This window comes from Vicugna pacos, chromosome 21, assembly GCF_048564905.1.
Source record: "Vicugna pacos chromosome 21, VicPac4, whole genome shotgun sequence".
Taxonomy (NCBI): domain Eukaryota; kingdom Metazoa; phylum Chordata; class Mammalia; order Artiodactyla; family Camelidae; genus Vicugna; species Vicugna pacos.
Window position 1 is genome coordinate 33,169,623 of NC_133007.1, and position 23,580 is coordinate 33,193,202.

Sequence of the window (23,580 nt, forward strand, 5' to 3'; positions counted from 1 at the left end):
AAGTATTTCAAGATCTTAGGAATACTGGCTGACAGACCAGCCATGTGTTCCCCCCTTCTCGATCTTTGCTAGCAACCTTCCTCATTTGATCCCTGGAACCACAGATACGAATGCAAGTCTAGATTCTACCTGGGCCAGTTCCTTATTCTGAGTCCCAGTTTCCTTACCTGTGAAAAGGGGGATACCTCCCTTCCAGGACAAGGTCAGAGCTCAGTACAGGGCCTGGCCTGCAGCCACAGTGACAGCCATGGCATCCCACGTGGCCCTCTCCTCGGTCAAGGTGTGAGAACGCCTTACGCGCACACCACCTTGCCCTGGCATCGGGACCTCTGCAGGGCAGGGCTTCTCGAATCTGCCTGCACATTCTAATCCCCTGAAGATCTTTTAGAACTATCAATGCCAGATCCCACGTCGGAATTTCTAGGGATGGGACCTTGATCCTCAGTGTAAAAGTTCCCCCAGGAGGTTATGACCCACGGTAAGGGTGGTGAGCCTCCACCTGAGACCGCGGATTCCCACACCTAGATGGACAGAAGAATCACTCGGGCAAACTCCCCGGACAATCCTGAGGTTCGGTGTCAATCTCTCCCAGGGAGGGGGTGTCCAGGAATCCGCAGCGTGGGAAGCTCCTCGGTCTGAATGTGCTTACTTTTAATAAGGAGGGAACTGTCTCGCCTGCAGCCGTGGAGGCGGGCTGCGGGGACTAGGGACCTCCCGGCCTCCCGGCTGTCGCCTGCGCCCTGCCACCTGGACCAGCCCGCACTCAGCGTAGCAGGCTAGCATAGCAGCCTGAGCACCCAGGTCCCGGTCCCCGCCCCGACGTCAGTCCCGGGCGCGCCTCTCCAGGACCCGGAGACACCGGCCCAAGTCGCGCGAGAACTCGCCCGGAAGTGCCCGCACCTTCTTTGATGCCGCCGATGACGGAGAGGAAGTTCCGGAGAGCCGCAGCGCGCAGACGCGACACGCCAGCCTCACGCCACCGCGCCGTGAGTGCGCAGGCGCGCCGGTCGCTCTCTTTTCTGCTCTTCCTTCTGTCCGTCTCCACACGTCAGCGGCTGTTGGGTCCTATGTCGCGCCGGGCCCTCCGGAGGCTGCGGGGGGAACAGCGCGGCCAGGAGCCCCTCGGGCCTGGCGCCCTGCAGTTTGTCCTCCATGATGACGATGATGCGGAAGAAGAAGGCCCAAAGCGGGGACCAGGTGGCCGGCGCCCCCGGGGCGCAGGGAAGGAGGGCGTCCGGATCAACAACCGGTTCGAGCTGGTGAGGAGCGGAGCTCCCTGGGGTGGGGGCGGCGGGTGGGGGCGGCGTGCAAGGCGGTCCGTGACGTCACGGGGGCGGGGCGATGGGGCCTGAGCTGCAGTGGGGAGGGCGGGGCGAAGGGAGTGGGCGGTGGCCTGATGCCTGTGGGCGGGGCCGCAGCGTTGGGGGCGGGGCGAGTGAGCCTGGGAGGGCGGGGCCTGTCTCGAGGGGCGGGGCGGGGCGGGGCGGGGCGGGGCTCCTGCCTCGGTTTCAGGCTCAGGTATCCCGCGCCGGGCCATCGCGAGGTCGCCCAGACGTTCTCACAACCCCGGCGTCGGTGTCTTGCTCTTCACTGCTTCCTCCCGCAGCAGATGTGCCTTGGGGAATAATGCCCCCGGGTCTCCTAGGCGCTGACCTCGGCCTCAGACCTCCCTGTGCGGCACCTAACCTGTCCCTGGATCCCCAGCGCCCTGTGCCGGCGCACACCAGGCACTCCGCAGCTGTGGCGAGTGGGTGAGGGAGGAGCAGTAGGCCTGAAGATCCTGGAGAGACTAGCTGCCCTTTGTACGCTCTCTGGGCCTTGTAGCTGCTCCCAACTTTGCATAAAGTTGGCAAGTTAAGGGGCCCATCCTGAGACAGTGGGGCGTGTGAGCCCCCAGTCTGGACGTTCCGTTTAGAGATTATTGACGTACCTCTAAGGTGTGAGACAGCTTCGCGTTGGAGTTTCTGGTGGAGTCGGTTCTTCACATCCTCCAGACAATCCGTCCACCTCTTCTGACTGTTCCCTTTCCCCTGCTTATTGTTATTTGTTTCTTAGCTTTTTTATTATGGAAAATTTCAAACACATACAAAAATAGAAAGAGTACTACTAGTAACCTCCTGTGCTCATGCCTGCAGTTACCCACATGTGGCCAGTCCTTCCCAGGGCTCCCATCGCGCCTGCTCACACCCGCCAGTCATTCTTCTGATTTCACTCAGAACATCCCAGTTGTTAACAGGCTGAAGTCAGTTTGTGCTCTCATCGGTTGTTCTTGTGAGCCTCACACAAGGTGTTCTTTCGCCTTTTCCCAGAATTCTCCAGGTTTAAACAGCAGTAGCTTATTTGGAGGACGTATGCCCGTTCCAGGCAGTTCTGCCATGTCATGTGTCTCACAGTCTGGGAAGGAGGTCAGGTTGTCTCCATTGTATCAGTGAGGTAGTAAGTGACACCTGCAGTGTAAGTCCAGGCTTTCTGACTTAAAGTTGTGCTCTTAACTGTGCTGTGGTATTTTTCTCTGAGGCAAAGGTAAAGTTCCTGCTGAGGAAGCCAGGACGTACATGGGCAGTGTGTCAGGGTGTTTAGGATAAATGAAAAAGGAAAAAAAAAATACAGGTGCTCATGTGTGTGAATGGAGACAAAAGATGCTTGTGTGGCCTCCCTGTGAGAGAGGTCAAGGACCAGGGACCAGGGGCATCGCTGCTCAGTGCTTTGCTGTCTGTCTTCTGCTCTCTGGTGGGACGCTGATATTGCCGGCATAGACCTCCATCCTGATCTCTTGGCTCACATGTCATCTCTACATCCGTCTCCTCTTAGATGTCCCACAGACACCTCAGACTCAGTGTGCAGACTTCCACTGCCCTTTCTGCCTCTTCCCCTTCCCTGTCTAGGGGCATCTCCACTCTCCTCTTGCAGCCTGGAGAGCACCTGATTGTCTTTCTCTCATGCCCCATGCAGACCGCTGTCAAGTCCTGGATGCCAGGGTTGCTCCAGGCACCTGTAGGGTGACCGTTGCCTCTGACCTGGGTCATCCTGCTTCTTGACCAGTTCTTCCACAGTGTCTGAGCATGGCAGCCACGGTGACCCTGTGACGCCCAACTGCCCTCAGCCCTCCTTTCCTCACAACCCAGGGCCCAGACTTGCCCTCTGATCTGTTTCTGATCTTGTTTGCTCTGCTCCAGCCACAATGACCTCCCTGTGCCGTCACTCTGCCCAGAACACCTTGTGTTCATGTATCCCCTCCTCCCTTGGCTTTTGCTCACAGGTTACCTCTGTGTCTTACCTGCCCTTCCCACTGACTTAAAGTTATAGTCACCCCGACTCCTGTCCCCTTTCTTCTGGTCTTTCTCCTTTTTCCCTGACAGTTATCACAGAATGTACCGTACAGACGACCTGTGTGTTCTTTTTATCTGGTGCTGCTGGCCTCCCACTGCTGGAGGAGAAGCTTTGTGAGAACAGAGACTTCGCTATTCCCTAATGTGTCCCCAACGCCCAGAGCAGTGTCTGCACCCCTGCATGAGTCAGCGTTTCCTCCGAGGCCAGCAGTGACTGTCCCTGGCCAGAGTGTGAGTGTCTGCACACAGGCGTTGGAGTCTGAAGGACCAAGGTTTGAATTCCAGCTCCACCTCTTCTTAGTGTGAGAACGTGGACAAGGAGCCCAGCATCTGCCTCAGTTCCCGTTTCTTGGGGATGATCTTATTCACTTCGTGGGGTCGTCACGAAGAGTAAGTGAACTGATGTGTGCCGTAGCCCATACCAGGCTCGCAGTACTCAACAAACACAGATACTGAATGATGTTGAAAACCAGGAAGGGGTGCAGTAGAACTTAATTGGAAATGTGTGACCCTGAGTGACTTATTAGAGGTGTTCCTAAGGGCTGCGCTGCTCTCTGGGGAGGACACCCTGCTGTTACTTTGTGGCTGTGACTGTCCTCGTTTCTGGCTCTTGAGTAAGTTTCCTTGGCCTTAGATTAGAAATCATCTTCCCTACTTCATTAAGTGGGGTTTTGAAAGTCAGTTTTGTTGAAACACAATTTATATATAATAAATGCACCTGTTTTAAGGGTAGAGTTTGAGTTTTGCAGCATATCACACTGTGCAGCTGTTAAGAATGGTGTTATAAAATAGAACTTATTAGTGTTGTGGTGTCAAGGACCACTTTGACAATCTGATAAAAACCACATAAATTTTAAAAACCTATCAGGATTTATTCTGTATCATTGACAAGTTTCCCCCTGAGGAAGATCATTCTTTTACAAAGAATTACACGTGTGTATCTCTGTTTCCATGTACAATATAGTGGCCATTCTCTGAAAATAATTGAAAAAAATCTAAACTGTGCAACTAAATAAAAACAAACTTCTTTCAAAATAAGAGTCATTGATCAGGTTGCTGTTTTTGGCTGGAGTAAGAACTTGAAATTGTTCAGTGATCTGTGACTTGCCAGCGTGTGTGCCAGCTTTATCTTTGATGTTCAGTGGATTTTGATCCTTTCTTTAGATCCTTCAGGTTAAAGTCATGTCACATCATTTCTTTTGTCCTCCGGGCTGTGAGATAATCTTTAGCAAAGGTGGCACCATGAATGCCACTGTCTGCCTACAGACAAATATGAGGCTTTGTCATTCCTGACTGCTGACGGTGGAAGTACTTCCTCAGTAATGCAAAGTGTCAGTGAGACAAGTAACTTTTCCCCCCCAGCAGCACTACTAGGGGCCCTAAATGAAAGGCTTATTTTTATACAGCCAAAAACAATCTGTAAATGAACCGAGCGGTGGATGAGTAAAAGCAGAGGGAAGACTTCCGCTTCTAGTCGTAGCAGAGAGCTGGCAGTGAGTAGCGCTCTTGCCCTGAGCAACTGTGAAAGTAGCAGAGTGTACGAACTGACTGTTTTCAGATGCTGGACAACAAGCATTGCAGGTCTGAGGTCCCCAAGCCCACTGGCCCGGCTTTCTGCTCAGAGACACTGGGACGGGGAGTCTGTCCCAGGAGATCGTGGTGGTAGCACTGAGCTGAGGGCACGGGTTAGATTTGGAGTCTCCTGAGGTGGGTGGAGTCACTGGGGCAGAGGAAAGGGGTTCCAGAAACCTGCTTGGGGTCTCGGGCTCAGCAGCCGAGCAGAGAACATGCCCTGGGGAGGGACAGCAGTCGAGAGTCACCGCCACCTGAGCTCAGAGCGTGGGAAGACATTCAGCTCTGAGCAGCCAGGACGGAGCAGCCTGACGATCAGCAGAGGCTCCAGAAGGGCCGTCGGCAGCGCAGGAGGGGGTGCTCTGCGTCTGTCCTGCAGGGGCTTCAGAGTGAGGGTAGGAAGCGTCGCCCCGACCTGCAAGTGTGCTAACCCCCGGCCTGGGCAAACTAGTGCTCTCCTAAGGAAAAGGACAGAATGCAGTCACCTGGCAGCGCGGCACCACACGGCCAGCACGCTCTGAAGCCAGCAGACGTGGGAAGCGGCAGGAAGACACAACTCGACCAGGAGGAGCAGTCAATAGAAACAAACCCGGAAATGACAGATGTGAAAGTCAGACACAAACCCAAGACAACGCATAAATGTAGTCTAGGATTTAAAGTCATGAACACGGTGAGGGAAAGTGTATGGACTCTCACCAGAGAAATGGAAACTGTAAAAGAGCAGATTCCAGAAGTGAAGAATGTAGGATCTGAAGTGAATAACTCACCTGATGGTCTGAGGAGCAGATGAGGTACTTGACAGGATAAATCGGTGATCTTGAAGTTTGGGCAAGAAGCTACCCAGACTGTCCGGAAAGGGGGGAAACACTGGAAAAACCGGAGCCTTGGTACTTAGTAGGACAACATCAGGTAGTCTAATGTGTATGATCAGAGGAGCAGAAGGAGAGAGGAGGGAAATTGGGCTAAAAAAAAAAATTAATGAAACAGTAGTAGAAAAAAATCCCAAATTTGAACCGAACACGCCACAGGTCCAAGAAGTTCAACAAACTCCAAGCAGGATCTGATTTAGCAACAAGTTAAATCATAATTGCTGAAAACCAGTGGTGAAGAAAAGTCATAAAAGTAGGTGGAAATAAAAGATGCATTGTCTGCAGGGAAACGGTCGCCGACTTACCTGAGATCACAGCAGACATGGGCAGCGTCTTTAAAGTGCTGCCCATTTACAGTCAGCTGTGTTTTTCCAGAAAATCTGACCTGACAGTCTATATCCAGTGAGATGTTTTTCAGAAATGAATGGGGTGTGGGGGAGTGTGCAGCTTGGGTAGAGGGTCCTGGGTTCAACCCCCAGTACCTCCATTAACAAATAAAAAAACCTAATCCTTCCCCCACCAAGAAAAAAGAAAGTGGAAAATGAATGTTAAATAAAGATATTTTCGTAAACACGAAAGCTGAGAAGAGTCATTGCCAAAAGGTGTACACTAAAATGTTGAAGGAAACTGGATTTGGAGGGAAATAATCCCAGATGGAAATGGAGGTGCCTGGCGAGGAATGAGGCGTGCTGGAAACAGTAAATCTTGGGGCAAATATACAGTGTTGTCTAGTTTTAAAAGTTCTTTGACAGGTAATTGGCTGTTTAAAGCAAAAATGAAAGTGGATTGTTGGATTTCTAATGTGAAAGGGCAGCTGTGGCAGGAGTCGTGCTGAGGAGGGAGCCAGAGCCCGGCTGCTCCCAGAACCTTGTGTCCTGCGCATCAGCCATAGCCCATGGGAGGGATGCCCACCGCGAAGTCCAGGGTAGCCACTGAAAATGTGGAACAAAGACATGGTGATCTGTTCACATAAATACAGATAAATCCATGGACACAACAGCACCGGGAATTCAGAAATGGAGTCACGTTTACAGTCAGCTGCTTTTTTCCAGAGCAGTTCATTAGGAAAGATAACATCTCTGTAAGAAGCCGTGTTAGACTAACTGCCGTCTCTGCGGGGAGAAATGAACTTAACCATCTACTGCACCCCCGCACACACAGTAATGTGTTCCAGGTGGACCATGGCTCCCCCCACTAAAACCATCATGCTTTTACAGAAAATCATATGAGGGTATCTTTGATTACTTAGGCTGTGTCCAGGAAGCATAACTAAGTATGCAAAAGGATTGATACGGTGGACTTCACAAAATTTAAAACTTCTGCTCATCAAAGATGTAGTTAGGAGGATGAACAGGCATGCCACAGAATGGGGACGTCACAAGACACACGTGACAGAGGCCTTTCCCCTGAGGGTGTGGGTCAGCCCAATGGTCAGGTCTGAACAGGCGCTTCCCAAAGAAGTGGGGGGCCCCACAGGGTTAGTCGAAAGGTAGATGTAAATTAAAGATGACACGCTGCTGCTGTACCCTCACCAGAAGGTCAGGAACACAGACCAGCAGGCGGCCCTGGAGCCGGCAGCCCCTCTCTGGGAGGGCGTCCAGTTGGACCGGCACCTAGAAGCTGGCCCAGCAGCTGAGCCCAAGTCCGACAGCTCATGACTCCATAACCCCTGCTGGGTCATTACCCTCAGGACTCAACTTCACAGATGCTCTCAGCTGCTGGTTCAAGATTGTCCCAAACAGGAAGCGAATGGCTTCCGTGGCTGCACTCATGTGCATCCATGGGAAGGGATGCTGCTCAGCAGTGACATGAGACTGCTGACAGTGCGGACATCTGCGGGACGGACCTCAGAAATGTGGCACTGTGACGCAGCTAGATGCAGAAGAAGACACTCTGGTTGTGATGTGATGTTCTGGGACAAGCCGGAGTCATCACTGGTGAAAAAACCTAGTATTTGCCTACGCCGCTGGAGACATTAGTGAGGGTCAGAGGCGTGTATCTCTGGGGTAGGGGGGGTTCCTGTCTTGCTAAGACCGTGGACTGCGTACATGTGGCACACCTTGTGCTGTGCACCCATCTGAAGAGATGTAAATTTTACCCCAATTTTTTTTTTAAAATCAGGTTCAGTTCCAGCTCAACAAAGATAAAACCCCTTCCCAGTACTCCTTGAAGTGTCATCACACCCGGTCCTGTGGAACCCTGGAGAGCACATGTGTAGTGGGCAGGGAAGCCTCGAAATTGGCCACCATTCGGAGACCTCAAAACCGATGAGAGTGACACTTTTGGATAGCAGATAGGGTTGATCTCAGTACGGGGCAGAAGCCTTGTGGGGTCAGTGAACCGTGCTCTTTCCACTGAAGAGACCGAATGGGGCAGGTCACGCAGTGTTCCACGTGTGCAGGGTCAGAGGTTTCCTTCCTGTTGAAGTTGAGCTTGGCATAGAGCTTGTAATAAATTTGAATTTCTCAAAACACCTGAAGTTTCCAAAAGGGGCTCAAAAATAAGAATTTTTTTAAAGAAAGTGAGCCTGGCTTAATAAAAGTGAACCCAGTTCCAGCTTCCCTGAGAGATGTTGCCAGTGCTGTGTGGTCACATGCTGGCGGGAGTGTGGATGGGGTTCCTCTGTGACCCCACTGGAATGTCCTCAGGGGCCTCACCCCAGTTTCCTTCCTTTGCTCCAAGATCTGCACAGCCAGACTGCACCTGGGCCCCTGGCTTTGCCGGGGCTGCCTCGAGAGCGAAGTCCTTGCCCGGGCATTGGTGCTGTTGGACAGGCCTCAGTTTGGTAGAATTCCAGTGTCTTCAAATCAAGTGCTCTTTTTATTTAAAAAAAAAAAATCAGTTAATTTGCTACACAGACAAGCGTAATACACCCCTGAGTTTTACGCTTGACTCATGGGACTCTGCAGGTGAGGAAGGTGAAAGCACGCCTGTGCTCTCCCTGCCTGGAGACGTTCCTGCCGGAGCCCTGGGCCTGATGGGACTGGTCAGTGACAGTCACTGAGGATCCATCCCAGTCTTACTTTTTAAGTTATCTCAGGGTTCTGGGGGTCCGGATTTTATTTTATTTTTTTGAGCTTTATAAATTTTTCAGGTGTTATGAGTTGAATATGTCGTTCAATGTTTTTGTTTTTGGACCTCAGTGAGCCAAATTGGGTCCCTCAGATCGGGTTCATGAGGCCTGGTGGCTGCTGCTGTCTATTGCTGCTTTTATGTGCCAATTCCTTTACGCGCTGGGGGCCAGAGCTGCTCCAGTATCTGTCCCCCACCCACACCAACCCTGCTTCTCCTGCCCCACCCCTCCAGAGCTGCTGTGTATGTGTCTCTAGGACCCAGGTTCATGGTGTCCCTGGGGTTCGTGTGCTCGCATGTGTGGGTCGCCTCTCTGTGGCTCTGTAAGGCCCCACAGACTCAGGAGTCCCTGTTACTGCTAACTGCATGTTGCTCTTTTTGTATCAGGAGAGTCTGTGGCGAGGTTGGCCCTGCGTGCCTTCCTTAGGCTCCAGTCCTGTCTGCCAGCGTAGACAGACAGCTGGAGTCCAGTAAGGCATTAGCTGAACATGTATGCTGACAAGTCTTCACTCCTGCGTGGTGCTCAGTGGGAGGGAAGTTGTAATACATGGGGGATTCTTCATCCTGTCGGCTCTGAAGATGCCCGTGGCCACATGGTTCCCCAGTGTTCTCTGGAGCTTGTCCACTGAATGACCCTTATCCAGTGCTGTTTGGAGGTGGCACCATGGCTTCCTCTACGAGTTAGTGACCTTGAACATGCCTACCCACCAGCTCCAATCTGCTCCCTACAGGTGTCTCCGTGTCAGCTTTTAATCTGTGACTGGGACGCGCTCCTAACACCCTTGCCGACCCCCATCTCTGCTTCCAGATAAACGTTGAGGACCTGGAGGAGGGCCCAGTGGTGAACGGGGAGCGGCCGGATTGTCTGCTCACAGAGGCGGGGACTTCAGGGAACAAGAGGAGGTCCCAGAGTAGAAGCACAGAGACCAAGAGAGACGGCGAAGTGGCGGACAAGGAGGGGCCCCCGGAGCAGGTGTGACCCTGTGGGGACCAGGAGGTGCCGCCTCACACACTCTGCTGTTGTTTTCTGGGTTCCATGTTGTTAATTGCCCAGCTGCCCCAGCGTTTCCTTGGGAGCCCTGATGGGGTTTGCATGAAATCTATAGTAGCAGTGGCTGGCGGGGGCTGTACCCAGGGTCCCCGCGACTAGTCTTACCTGCACGAGGCTTGCCTCTGCGTTGTGAAGGGTCTGCTCCTGCCCAGGTGCAGTTTTCTCTGTGACTGTGTCTGCGGCTTGGTTGGTTGGACGGGGTGTTGGGTGGACACACCTTGAAGAGACGTCCAGGCCAGCTGAGGGTTGGGTGTGGTGCCGGCCAGCATGGCAGGGAGGGTCTCTGCAGGGCCTTTTGCCCTTCATCAGCATGTATCCACTGTGAGCCTGCTGGTGGCCCTCTGGGGACCTCTGCCCAATGGGTGGCACAGACACGGGCTGAGCGGTGCAGCTCAGGGTGGTGGGGCTTCCCTGAGGACCTGCACACCATGGCGGAGCGGGGTGTCAGGTGGCCGCACGAGAGGTCTTGAGGCAGAGGGCCTGTGGGGTGGGGAGAGTGAAGACACAGCGAGGATGAGAGCAGGGCCAGGCACACAGACAGTCGTCAGGAGGCCCGAGCAGGGTGGGGGCGGCTGGTGGGAGGCAGAGACACAGGTGAGTCGGTGGGACGCTGGGGACGACAGGGTGGCAGCTCCGGTTCTTGGGCTGTAAGGTGTAATAGTCTCTTTCCACCGATTGACATCTCTTTCTTTGTCAGTCTAACGCAGCCGGGAAGCTCCGCAAGAAGAAAAGGAAACAGAAAAACAAGAAAACCGCTGCAGGAGAGGCCATGGTGTGTGCCTGTCACTCCTCTGCTTTTCTGACTGGTTTCTTTTCAGTTTTCAGTCTTGTTAGGTAGAATTGTTATTTTCCTTTTTTTTTTTTTTGAGGGAGAAAGTAATTAGGTTTATTTGTTTGTTTACTTAATGGAGGTACTGAGGATCAAACCTAGGACCTCTTGCATGCTAAGCATACACTCTACCGATTGAGCTATACCACCCCCCATTAGGTGGAATTGTTATAATTTGCACATATGCAGTGTATTGCATGTAAATACATATACACAATATACTGTACATATTTTTTTAAACGTTTTAAAAAATATGTGTACTGTTCATTGTTTCTAAGATTGTTAAGAGCTTTAGCTTTTTAAACTTACATAGTTATCAAAGGAATAAAGCCAACAAAATAAGAATTAAATCAAACAGATGCATACACCCCACTATCAATAGCAGCATTCTTTATAATTACCAAGATACGGCAGCATCCTAAGTGCACATCAGTAGACGAGTGGATACAGAAGATGCAGCATGTGTGTGTGATGGAATGCAACTCACCCATAAGAGAGAAAGATATTTTGACATTTGTGGCTTTTCGTTCACTTTTTTTTTCACTTCATAAACCAGAGTTTTGTAACTGGCTTAAATATTTCTATTGCATCAAAAAAAGACAAAATACCTGGAAATAAACTTAACCAAGGAGGTTACCAATATTTTGAAACCTGTAAAACTCTGGCTGTTTCTTAAGGTGGTTTGGAGAACCATTTATTTTTGCTTGATGTTTTATTTGACTCACTCAGAGGTCGCGGGACCTCTGAAATTTGTTCCCTTCTTTCCTTGAGGGCCAGAACACCACTCTGTGCTTTTCCATTTTCTGACAGACATCTTGACACGGGGTCCGTTCCCGACCTGTGGCTCTGACTGTTCTGAGCTTCCTCTTAGTACACAGCTCTTTCCCAAATGTCTGTGCAGCCCGTGGTTTTGGACTGCACTGTCTTTCAGGAAGGAAAAGCAGTGTAACACTTGTTCCTTACAAAACTAAACCATTTTGCTGTTGGTTGCTGCACGTAAGGTGAAATCGGTGTGGTGACGAATGTGTCGTTTGGGGGCTCTCAGGAAAACGGCCTGGAGGACATCGACCGCATCTTGGAGAGGATTGAGGACGGCAGTGGCTCGAGCCACCCGGGCCCGCCTCCCCTGAGCACAAAGAGACACGTGCTGTACGTGGAGCACAGGTAGGGCCTCTGCCCTCCCCCCCCGGGGGGGGTTGTCCTCAGACATTTGGGGAGTGGGAATAGGAGGGACATTCTCATATTTCCGAGGACCGTTCTCTGGTTCTGTGAATCTGGGAACGTTCTTTCTTTTAAAAGTAAGATGTCGTTCTGGCCAAGTATGCCTCCCTTGTTCTGGCAGATGGTTAATGAAACCCTGCAGGCTGCTGGCCACCTTCCTTCCTAAGTCAGGGAAGACCCTCAGTCTAGTCCCCAGGCCTGCACTGCTCTGAATTGGCCTGACAGGCGGTGGCTGGTCTCAGCCACGGCCGTGAGGCCGTAGAGCGCATGGGCCTGCACCCTGCCTTTCACGTCAGAACAGCTGCCCTCCCTGCTGGGTTTCTCGGTGACTGTCTGAAATTCCCGGGTCATTGTGAAAGCACTCAAGTTCACTTTTCTCTGTAAAATTTGCAATTCTCTAGGCACTTGAATCCAGACACAGAACTGAAAAGGTATTTTGGTGCTCGAGCAGTCCTGGGGGAGCAGAGGTAAGACCTGCACGCCATGTCCCCTGCTAAGGAGAGGGAAGGGAGGGTGTTTAGAGCCACAGTGAAAAGGTGGGATCTGAATGGGAGCGAGGGAGAAGCTGTACGGCCCTGCCTGTGGCTGTCACCCTCCGCCCCTCACTCCGCCTGCGCCCTGCGCAGGGCCTGGTTTTCCACGGACTCTGGAACTGAGCTCCTGACCCTGCAGTCTCAGCCAGGGCGATTTTTGCTTCTCAGTCAGGAGCACTCTGAGATCGGTTTGGTCTCTGTTAGTGGGTGTCGGTGGCCAGTGGTGCGGTGCAGAGGCCCAGAGCGCAGGGGTCCCCGGCGCCCTGCTGGAGGGTGGCTGTCCTGCCCTGGCCGCTCCCTCACAGGGTCCAGCCCAACTAGAGCTTTTACTTGGCGGAAGCTGTATCTTTTCAAATACATGTTTTTTCTGATTATAGAACTCAGCGTTGCGTATGAAAAAGAACACGTATTCAAGCAGTTCAGGGTTGTCTCCCGGCACCCTCCAAAGATAGCCCTTCACAGTGGTTTGCCACCCCTCTTGGCCTCATGCTTGTGCACATGCGTGTGCACACATGTACACACACATGCACACGCAGCTGAGTCCTTGCGTTGCTGGGGCACGCCCCAGGGTCCGGTGTCGGTCAGCACCACTGCACTTGGTGAGGAGACCGCTGCATGGCGTCCCTGGGCAGAGTTAGCCATGTCACCACTGCCCTCTGAGGGCGGTGCCCCTTGTGCCCATGACCTGCGACCTGGAGGTGGGGAGGCTTTAAAGTCTGTCATTGTATGAAGCCAAAAGCGTCCTTCGTGTTTCGACTTTTGTTTGTTTGATTATGAGTAAGGTTGAGGGCTTTTTGTTACTTGTTTATAATTTTCTTTTTCTCACTGTGTTTGCTTTTATAATTTGCTTTCATATTTGGACACAGGGATCTCTGACTTTGCCTTCTTTTTGGAATATCAGTGAAAACATTTTAACTTTGAAGTCCTCCTCGTCTCCCCAGGGGAGCCCTGAGTGGAGCCTCCCCTCCTCTGTCCATCCGTCCGCATACACGTGTCTTTGCCTGGTCTGGTTTCTATGCACATCACAGTTTTTACTAGAAATTAGTGAATAGTAATTACATATGTTGTTTTTATAGTGTTACACATATTTATTACATTTACTTTTTGAAAACTTCAGTCCTGCCAGAGGGCCTCCTTAGGAAGCATGGCCCCCTGCTCACTCCCTCACCTCACTCCTCAGAGACAGAGTCTCAGCGTGTTTCTTGAGTCTCTGGTGGTTGCCATGGCTCCCCAGACCTGTGCTGCTCTCGCGGGCTCTCCCTTCCGGACCTTCCCTGCCTCCCTGGCTCACCCTCAGTGCGTTTCCACTGCTGTTGATGTCAGCTCCTTGCGAGTGGGCCGCCCCTGGGCTCTGTGGACGAGGCGGCTCCTGTGCATCCAGTTAATTCTCCCTTTTACACCTGACTGGTTACCCAGAGTCATTCCACATCTCCATCTCCTTCAGGGTTTGCCCACACTCTTCTTGAGCAGTTCTCTTGTCGTGTAGGTTTTGACTTTCTTTTTGGTAGAAACATGCTTTTGTTACCCATTCCTAACACAGTCCAGATTCTTTCTTATTATTTTTTTAATGAAATAGTTCAGACGATCAGGAAAGTATACAGAGTAATATGTATTACTCAGCCTAAGAAACGCAGTATCAGCCATAGAGCAGGAGACTCCTGGTGCGACCACAGCTGGGGAGGGTCTGGACCTGCAGCAGAGACCCCGGGCCAGAGGGCTCGGAGCACTGGGCTGGGCACGGAGTGCAGGCCAGCCCTGCTGCCCACACGTGTGCTTCTGTCTGGTGGGCTTTCTTCCAGGAGCGGGCTGTGTTGGGGTCCTGACACCCCCATCTTCATTGGTACCGCTTTCCCTCTTCACAGCCCCTTGTGTTGGGGGAGGTCTCTCGGGAGCAGGTGGAGCAGCCTTCGGGCTCCGCTCTTGCGTCGATGAGCTGCTGTTACCAGCTTCTTCCCACCCTTGTTGTCTGCTGTCAGGTTTCCAACTTTTGTTTCTTTTTGACCTTTCCTGCCGTTTGGCTGGACTGTGTGTTTCCTGTTTTCTTTTCTCTTCCTGAGGTGGTTTGGTTGCTGAGATCACGGTCTCCAGCCTTGTCCAGGGGTGTTAGGTCCCACTGCTAATGCTGTCTGCATTCTGCCCTCGTCCTGCCTAAGAAAGCCCTGCTCCCGCCCAACCCTCCCTACGGAGGCCGGTGGCCTGGGTACAGCCGTGACATGTCCGTTCTCCGTAGGCCGCGGCAGAGACAGCGTGTGTACCCCAAGTGTACGTGGCTGACCACCCCGAAGAGTGCCTGGCCCCGGTACACCAAGCCAGGTAAGGGCACTGTGGGGTCCCTGCCTGGCTGGCCAGGCCACTCCTCTATCTGCAGAGGCTGGAGGGGGGAGGCCGGTGTCTGGGCACAGACCCACCACCATTCGTGTGTTTTCCGAGCCGTGTTTAATCAGCTTTTCTCTACCTTCTTCCTCTGTGTGTGGACACTGAGCCGCAGGAAGCAGTCAGGGTCACATCTCAGCTGTGGTACTATATGTTGTGTTGCAGACCAGTGAGCGCATGTAACTTACGGGGAAGCACCCCAGTATGGGAGGTTTGGGTGTGGAGCAGCCCCTTTTGGGGTGCTTGGCCATGTGACATGAAGGGTCATGGGGCCCCTGTGTCTGTGTGCTTGTGCGAGACCCCCGTGTGCTCAGTGAGGACGTCTTGTCCCCACACCCCAGCAGCAGCCCCTGAGCACAGACAGAGAGGGGTTCATTGCCCCGGGGTCCTGCAGGGCTGGCCAGGGTGAGGCCATCGAGGGAGCATGGGCAGGGGCGTCCTGGGACCCTGAGCAATGTCAAGAAGGCCTTGGAGGGAGAGGAGGTTGTCAGGTTCATTAAAAGAAGCCAGACCCCGTCCACCCAGAGTTAGCATGGGGTGCACAGAGAGTGTCTGGTTGTGGGTTACAGTCCCTGTTGCCTCAGAGGCCTGGCTGCGGCCCTGCACTGTCTCCCACGCCTGGACTCTGGCTCCAAGTAGACAGTGTTTGGGCCTGACCGGTGGTGGGAGGTGAGCTGTGCCCTGTCCCTGTTGTCCTGGGATGCTGCTCCATCCACGCTCCAGGGGGAAGAAACTTCTTTACAGGAAAAGAGTAGATGGGTGGGTGGGGGGGTCACTGGTGTGGCCTGAGCCGTGGACAGTGAGCCCTGGACATCCTGGGGACCTGACTCGGGCACTCCTCCAGGTCTGTCGATGCGGCTGCTGGAGTCCAAGAAAGGCCGCTCCTCCTTTGCCTTCGAGCACAGCGAGGAGTACCAGCAGACGCAGCACAAGTTCCTCGCTGCCGTCGAGTCCATGGAGCCGAACAACATCGTGGTGCGTGTGCCCCCTGCCCCAGCGTGCTCCCAAGGGCCACCGCCTCTGATGTGGCGGTCAGGGCACAAGGTCCCCAGCTCTCACTCCAGACCATGAGGGGCAGGTGGTGAGCACCCCCAGGTTTAAGAGCCTGGGACCTGCCTGGCTGTCATCCCGGGGGGGCCTGCCTCGGCTCTGTCAGCTGCCCTCCTGCCTCATAGGTGCTGCTGCAGACGAGCCCCTACCACGTGGACTCGCTCCTGCAGCTCAGCGACGCCTGCCGCTTCCAGGAGGACCAGGAGATGGCTCGGGACCTCGTGGGTAAGACCTAGTCAGCAGCCGCAGGTTAGGTGCTGGGAGCATGGTGGGTTTGCAGAACGTTGTTTAAGCAACAGCTTTATGGGGGTAGAATTTGTACAGGATGAAAGTCACCTGTTCCGAGTGTCCAGCCTCACCCCGGCTGGTTCTGGGTCGTTTCCAGCTCACGTGAAAGAAGCCCTGACCCCTCAGCTGTCACCCCTCTCGCCCCAGCAGCTGCCAGTCTTCTTTCTGTCTCTGGATTTGCCTGTTCTGGACTTTCCTGCAAATGGGACCATAAAATGCATGTTTCTCCTTGGCCTCTTCCATTTACCACAGTGTCCTCAGGGGTCACCCAGATGGCCAGTGTGTCGTGATGGCGGTCCACGTCTCGTGGCCTGTTCCCCTCTCAGCCCCTGGGAGTGCACCACTGTGGGCGAGTGTGGGTTACCTGAGGAGGTGTGTGCGTCCCTCTGGCTGGAACCCAGCTGTTCCAGTCACACCTCTGCAGTTGAAGTCAGGGTCACATGTGTGCCCTGTCACTTTGCATGTTGCGGTTTTGTGGCTTCCTCCTCCCTCCCAGAGCCTGCCTTGCCATGGGGCACAGAGGACAGTGCAGCCGCCGCTCTGGCTGACGCCCTCCCCGGTGTCTGGCCCACAGAGAGAGCGCTGTACAGCATGGAGTGTGCCTTCCACCCCCTGTTCAGCCTCACCAGCGGGACCTGCCGGCTGGATTACCGCAGACCTGAGAACAGGTGAGCTGGCCGCCTGGGGGCTTCCACGGATGCCCCCCGCTTTCTCTTGCAAGTGTGTTGTAGCCGTCACAGGTGACATGAGCGCGCCGTTGTGGGCGTGGCGGGAACAGTTGGCATGGGACTGTCCGTGAGGGGTCCCACAGGGTCCCTGAGCATCTTGCTGTGCTGGGAGCTTGCATGCAGGAGGCTGGGCTCAAGGCTGGACAGATGAGACTGGCCAGGGTCAGACCTGTCTGTGTCAGGGGGGAGCCTCACCAGCCACGTCGCTATGGTGGGATGTGCAGTTTTGTTTCCTCGTGTGTTTGGACTGAGGAGTCCTCAGCTCTCCAGCTCAGGACACACTAGAACGTTTTGCGGGCTGGCGTTTGTGCTGGGCCTTAAGTCAGCACAGCCCTGTCCCATCCTCACGGTGAGCGGTCTCGCGTGCATGTGCAACCCTCTCTCTTTGCAGTTGCTTCTCCCCCCAACGCCCCCTCCTCCCTGCTGCCCTCACCATCTGTCCTGGCGCCCTCTGCCTGGTCTTCAGGGCCCTGCAGGGGTGGGGGTGCTCTCTGTCCTGGGTGCCCTCCCCATCCGCCTGTCGCCTCCCACCAGCTGTCCTTGGCCATATCCACCGTGGGAGGTTTTCTCTGTCCTGGAGACTGTGCTGGGCCCTGGGGCATGGTGACCCCACTGCACAGATCACCTCCTCTGTGTGCTGGGTCTGAACTTTCTCTGCTGCTTTTGTTTGTGTGAGTTTCTCTCTCCAATTAGATTCTTATTTGTTTGAGGTGCTGTAAAGTGCTGCTATTCCCAGGTGTTAACAGGGCAGTGAGCTATGGATAAAAACGACAGGCCGCCAGGACCTTCGAGTCACAGCCCTTATGGCCCAGCAGCAGTCCTGGTAGCAGCTTTTGAAAACTGGGGGTGGATTAGGGAGGCGACTACATACAGTGAAAGATTTTAACTGTCTTCCCTTAAACGGTAAATAGTTAAAAAAAAAAACCAAAACCCAGGAAGATGAAGGTTCGAGCTCACAAATAGGCTTGGGTTTCTGTACGTGGCCGCTCGTGTGGCCGCGCACAACTAGCAGGGCGTCACCTTCTCTGCAGACGCAAGAGCCCTGGCGGACGCTCACGCTGCTTAGGCCCCACGGGAAATGCCAGCAGAGCCGGCGGGCAGAGGGTGGACAGTGCTGGACGAGGCGCCGGGCGACGCCCTCGTTCACGAGGAACTGTCTTGGATCTAGGAGCTTTTACCTGGCCCTCTACAAGCAGATGAGCTTCCTGGAGAAGCGGGGCTGCCCACGCACGGCGCTGGAGTACTGTAAGCTCATCCTGAGGTGAGTGTCCGCACCGCTCCGGCTCACCCTTGGGGCCATAGCTGGGGCATTTGCGCACCGCCCACTCTGGGCTTGTCTCCCTCTGCCCTGCCCGCTGCGCTGCCTCCGGAAGCCTGGAGCCGGACGAGGACCCTCTGTGCATGTTGCTGCTGGTCGACCACCTGGCACTACGGGCGAGGAGCTACGAGTACCTGATCCGCCTCTCCCAGGAGTGGGAGGTGGGTGTGAACATGCACCTCAGTCCAGTCTGCACTCCGGGCATGGCTGTGGCCCCACTGGCAGGGTCTGGGCAGATCCCGAGTGCTCCTGCCTCTTTGTCTCCCTCGCCACTTGCTCACAGTGAGCACAGATGTGTGTGCAGAGAAGGCCGTAGGGTGGGGACAGGCCATTACGCCCGACCTCTGGACGCACTGGTGCACGTGGTGGTCTGAGACCAACACGAGAAAGAACGTGAACTGTCTCGTTAATGACCTTGGTGGTGGTTCCATGCCGTAGTGGTGCCGTTTTAGGTATGTTGGGTTACCTGTATGTGTTTATGTTAATCTCACCCATCTTCGTTTTAACGTGGCTGCTGGAAGGTGGACCCTGACATGCGAGCTCACCTTGCGCTCCTGTCGGACGGCAGCATCTCAGACCTGCTCAGGGCACCTCTTCCCATGAGCGGGTAGCGGGCAAGGAGATGACAGCTTTTTCTTTATTTTTGTGCCACAGCACGTGTCTGTGCGCAGTGGGAAGATGGCTGTCTGAACCATTTGGCCTAGGTGGGTGAGAAGCCCCACCTGCGGGGTCTGGTTCACACACCTTCCTCAAGTCATAGACGCACAGGTGCCGGCGCCCCCCACGTGGGGCCTGTGAGGTGGCAGACGCGTCCTGATGGGTGCGCGCCGTGTGCGTCCGCGGTGTGTATGGAGGAAGGTGGGGGCAGTGCAGACTCGGGGGTGGCCCCGCCACCGGCTGTCCCTCCCTGAGCCCCCAGGAAGTGGGTGTCCACCCTCGTCTTGCAGCTGTGGCTGCGCCTCCCGGCCCGGCAGAGTGCCCGTGGGCCCGGTCGTCGTATCTGTCTTTTCCACACACAGAAGCCCCGGGTGTGAGAACGAGGGTCTTCACTCTGAGGGGGTGGCTCGCCCAGGGACATCCGGGCACCTGTAGCTTTGCCTTCTCTGCCTTCACCACCGAGAAGTCCCAAACGTCTCCTCTCCCCGTAGGCTCATCGCAACCTGTCCCAGCTCCCAAATTTCGCCTTCTCTGTGCCGTTGGCGTATTTCCTGCTGAGTCAGCAGGCAGACCTCGCAGAGCAGGAGCTGAGCTCCACAAGGGAGAAGGCGTCTCTCCTGATCCAGCAGGCGCTGACCATGTTCCCTGGAGGTGGGTGCACCCCACAGCCCCATGGCGCGGAGGGTTCCCGTGGCATGCGCCACAGCTGCAGAGCTGAAAAGGAGTTGAAGCGGCTTTGGTCTCAGTGTCTTGGGTTTTAGGGTGTCTTTAGATACTGACTGTTGGAAAATCACATACTCCCTGAAACAGGTACGTTTCTGAGGAGAGGGCAGGGAGCTGGGCATGAGCAGGGCTGAGTCAGCAAACTTAGCTTCTATCCTTGCCCTCAAGTCCCAGTTCTCAGTGAGGTAAGGAGCTCAGAGACGCTGTCCTGGGCCTTGTGGACGACCTCCAGTTTCCTCGCACTCCCTGAAGGTGTGGGTGGGTGCGGGCGGGAAGAGGCCTGCAGCTCCTCCCCTGGGGCCCGTCGGCAACTCCAGCACATCCTCAGAGGGTCTGCCCCACCACCATCAGGTCCTGGTGAAGTTGGGGTCCTGCTACCACGTGCAGCTCCACGAGGGCTGTGTTCCCTCCCCCTCAGTGAGTCTGCTGTGGGCGGCCGGGGTTGGGTCCACGTTGCTCAGGGCTCCCAGCAGACGATGTCCTCTCCTGGCCCCCCATCAGCCTGCGTGTCTTAGCCCAGCTCTCCACACACTGGCTGGGTCTCAGGGGAGCTGACCTTCCCCCGTCGAAGTTCCCAAGTTAAGAGACAAGGGCCTTGACAGGGTGTTAGAGTTCTGGGGTGGGTCAGGGGTCCCTGCACGGCGACCCAGAGCCAACCTCCTTCATCCAGGAAGCCTCCCCTGTCAGAGTGCCGCCCCCGGGAAGCACTGCAGCGGGTGGGTGGGCCGTGTGGTCTTTGTAACTAGAACATCCAGCACATGTGCTTAGGGTGCTCCTGGGTGAATCCCCTCAGATGCAGACAGGGCCACGGGGGCAGAGGGACCAACGGCCCCTCCCTCAGCACCAGCCTCATGGGGCCTGACGAGGGCTCCCCACCCCCTACAGCGCTCATGCCCCTGCTCGAGTACTGCAGCGTGCGGCCCGACGCCGCTGTGGCCGGCCACCGCTTCTTTGGACCTGATGCTGAGATAAGGTAGAGGCGCCTGCGGGGACGGCAGCACACAGGTGCCGTGGGGGTGCCTGCAGGGCAGAGCTGGGGCCTGGGGTGGCTGTCACCCTCCCCCTGCTGCTGGCAGGCCCAGCAGACCCTGTCTGTGTGGGACCTGGGTGGCAGGACTGTCCAGCACTCGGGAGGCCTGGGGCCCAGGCCACGTGGGCGTCTGCTGGGCGACCTGTTTAATTTCGGTACAGCTGTTAGCGTGGTCCAGGCATCTATGCTGGCCCGCACTGGCTCTTTAAATTTCTCATAAGAGTTAAAGAGAAGTACTGATGTGGGAACCAGCCGTCTCAGGCCCTGTGAGTAAACTGAGATGGTCGTCCCGTGTCTGTGTGGCAGACACACATGTTCTTCTATTTGTTTTTGTTGGTAAGAACACCGTACCCCAGGTTGGCAGCCCTCTCTGGGCGCCTCCTTTCACTTTGGGATGCTGGGCACACCTCGGACACCCCCACAGGTGCCAGTGGGCGTGTGGCCTGTACCCTCGGGGGTCTTACAGGCCTCCCTGCCCCACAGCCAGCCCCCTGCCCTGAGCCAGCTGGTGAGCCTGTACCTTGGGAGGTCACACTCCCTCTGGAAGGAGCCCGCCACCATGAGCTGGCTGGAGGAGAATGTCCACAAGGTCCTACAGGCGGTGGATGCTGGGGACCCTGCCGTGGAGGCGTGTGAGAGCAGGTGAGCTGGGGGCCGGGTGCCAGGCAGCGCTACAAGGGCAAGGCCTCCGTCCACACGCTGCCCTCATCTCCCTGGGCCCTAGGCGCAAAGTGCTGTACCAGTGCGCGCCCAGGAACATCCACCGCCACGTGGTCCTCTCCGAGATCAAGGAAGCTGTTGCCGCCCTGCCTCCGGTAAGGGCAGGGCTGAGTGCGGGAGCTTCATGTGAGCTCTGCCCTGGGGCTGGGGTCCCTCCCCTCACAGACACTTGGCACTTTGAGTGACAGCTGTGCCTGCCATGTTCCACGACCTCATGGGGCTCAGACCCCACACTGGTAGCACTAAAGTGAGCTCTGGTCGAGGTCACAGCGTATTGAGCAGAGGTCCTGTGGCCCCCACACACACTTCTACCGCCGGGTGCTTCGAAGTTCTGCATGGGCAGAATGAGTGTCCTGGTGGAGGAAGGACACTCCCCCCCTTCACCCAGAGCTTCTAGTGTTGTGAGCAGCCGTGTGAGCAAGGACCACTCCTTTGCCAGACCTTGTCAGACCACAGAGAGGTCTGGCCGGAGTCGAATCAGCTGGTCTCACTCTGCTCTGCGCCCCTTTCTGAAGGATGTGACCACACAGTCGGTGCTGGGATTTGACCCTCTGCCTCCTCTGGACACCATCTACTCCTACGTCAGACCCGAGAGGTACCTCCTGCTCTTCCTTCTTGCTCACATGGCTCCAGGTCCGTGCTGGGCAGGGGGCTTGTGACTCAGACCCTCAGAGAGCACGGTGACTGGGGTCACAGACCGGCTTCTGCAGGTCATGTCCTAGAAGGCTCTGTCTGTCAGGTTCTGTAGTAGGTGCTGGGGACACAGTGGGAACGGAGAATCTCTGCGCTTGTAGAATCTAGAAATGAGTGTGGAGCCAGAACTGCAGTACCAGACTGCTGGGGAAGGAAGGCGGGTGAGCCCAGGGCGGGAAGACGCAGCCTGTGCCCAGGCCTGGCAGGGGACGGCGGGGGCATGGCAGAGTCCGATCCTGCAGCCGCCCTCAGAGTTGGGTCACAGAGAGGCTCCCTTCTCCTTCCCTCCAGCCTCTCAGGCTGACTAATTGCCTGGGAGAGTCACAGACAAATTTTCCCACTTTCAGACCTCAGGCCAACGTACTTTTGTAGAGTGAACCTTTTTTTTTTCCTCCACTGAATTACATTATAAAAGTTAAGAGTTCACATTCGTAGGGACATCATCCCCGGTTAAGGTTTCCAATCAGTTAAGATGAAAATTACTAATTATTAGTGTCAGTGGGTTGAAAACTAAGCTGACACGCTGGCCAGGGTCACACTGAGGCTGGGTGGGTGCTGGCCGGCAGTGGGCTCACTGAGACATCGAGTAGGGCTGGGCTGTGGCCCCATCTCGCCAGGAGGGCACCACGTGATGCATGCTCTGGGACCTTCTCCGTGCCCTCAGCTCTGCAACCACAGCTCTTTTTAAGAGCAAGTGCAGTTTGGCTGTGGAGGCCCTACTTCATTCTCTGCTCAGCAAGCCTCCTTGCAAAGGACCAGCGCAGTCTCCCCACGGCCCCTGCCCCTCTGTGGGACCCCAGGGCCCAGCCCCCCACCCTCCCCGACAAGCTGCCTTGTGGGGCTGCCGTCCTGTCCCACCAGTCTGCTCAGCTTTGCCCTCTGACCTTTCCCGACTCCCCTTCCAGAGTCAGCCCTGTCAGCCACGGAAGTACCATCGCCCTCTTCTTTCGGTCCTTGTTGCCAAACTACACCATGGAGGTACGTGGAGCTGATGTCGCCCCCACAGCCTGGGCTCCGGCATGTCCTGCTGAAGCCAGCACACGGGGACCAGTGTGCTTGGGAGCTGGGCTGGGCCCACTGAGACCGTGGCTGCCAGCTCGGGCGAGACGCTGCTGGGTGCACGTGGCTCACTGCCCCTCTGGTGGTCTGGTGCCTGAGACGCATGTCTGGCCCCAGGGGAGCTTGGTGGGAGCTCATAGCATCTTGTTGCTGCAGGGGGAGAGGCCAGAGGACGGCGGGGCTGGTCCGAACCACAACCAAGGCCTGAACAGGCTGATGCTGGCCGTGCGGGACATGATGGCCAACTTCCACTTCCACGAGCTGGAGGTGCCGCTCGAGGACAACCCTGAGGGCGACGGGGAGTGGGACTGAGGGCCCGAGGTGGGGCAGATGCCCCCAACGCTGTGCAATTATGTTCCTGATTCTGCCTGGTCGGAATTGGCCAAGTCCCTGAAGTGGACGTGCTGACTCACGGTCCGCCTGCCTCTTTCTCCTATAAACGTGAACAGGTTGTCTCTGCCAGGC

General features: G+C 55.4%; 1 protein-coding gene across 2 annotated transcripts; it reads left to right on the forward strand.

The window, feature by feature from the left end:
• The first annotated feature begins 916 nt into the window (after window positions 1–916).
• Window positions 917–23,575, forward strand: TCF25 (TCF25 ribosome quality control complex subunit). 2 transcript variants are annotated; one of them, XM_072946876.1, is made up of 18 exons: window positions 917–1,259; window positions 9,651–9,815; window positions 10,591–10,665; window positions 11,768–11,886; window positions 12,345–12,410; window positions 14,707–14,789; window positions 15,694–15,824; window positions 16,025–16,124; window positions 16,684–16,855; window positions 18,084–18,176; window positions 18,289–18,394; window positions 19,382–19,541; window positions 20,499–20,586; window positions 21,127–21,285; window positions 21,368–21,458; window positions 21,879–21,958; window positions 22,962–23,034; window positions 23,272–23,575. In XM_072946876.1, the coding sequence occupies exons 1-18, from the start codon at window positions 918–920 to the stop codon at window positions 23,425–23,427; spliced, it is 2,259 nt and encodes a 752-aa protein (XP_072802977.1). In that variant the 5' UTR covers window position 917; the 3' UTR covers window positions 23,428–23,575. The 2 variants fall into 2 exon arrangements, with proteins under 2 accessions (XP_072802977.1, XP_072802978.1); XM_072946877.1 differs by having other exon boundaries at window positions 921–1,259; window positions 16,762–16,855.
• The last annotated feature ends 5 nt before the right edge of the window (window positions 23,576–23,580 follow it).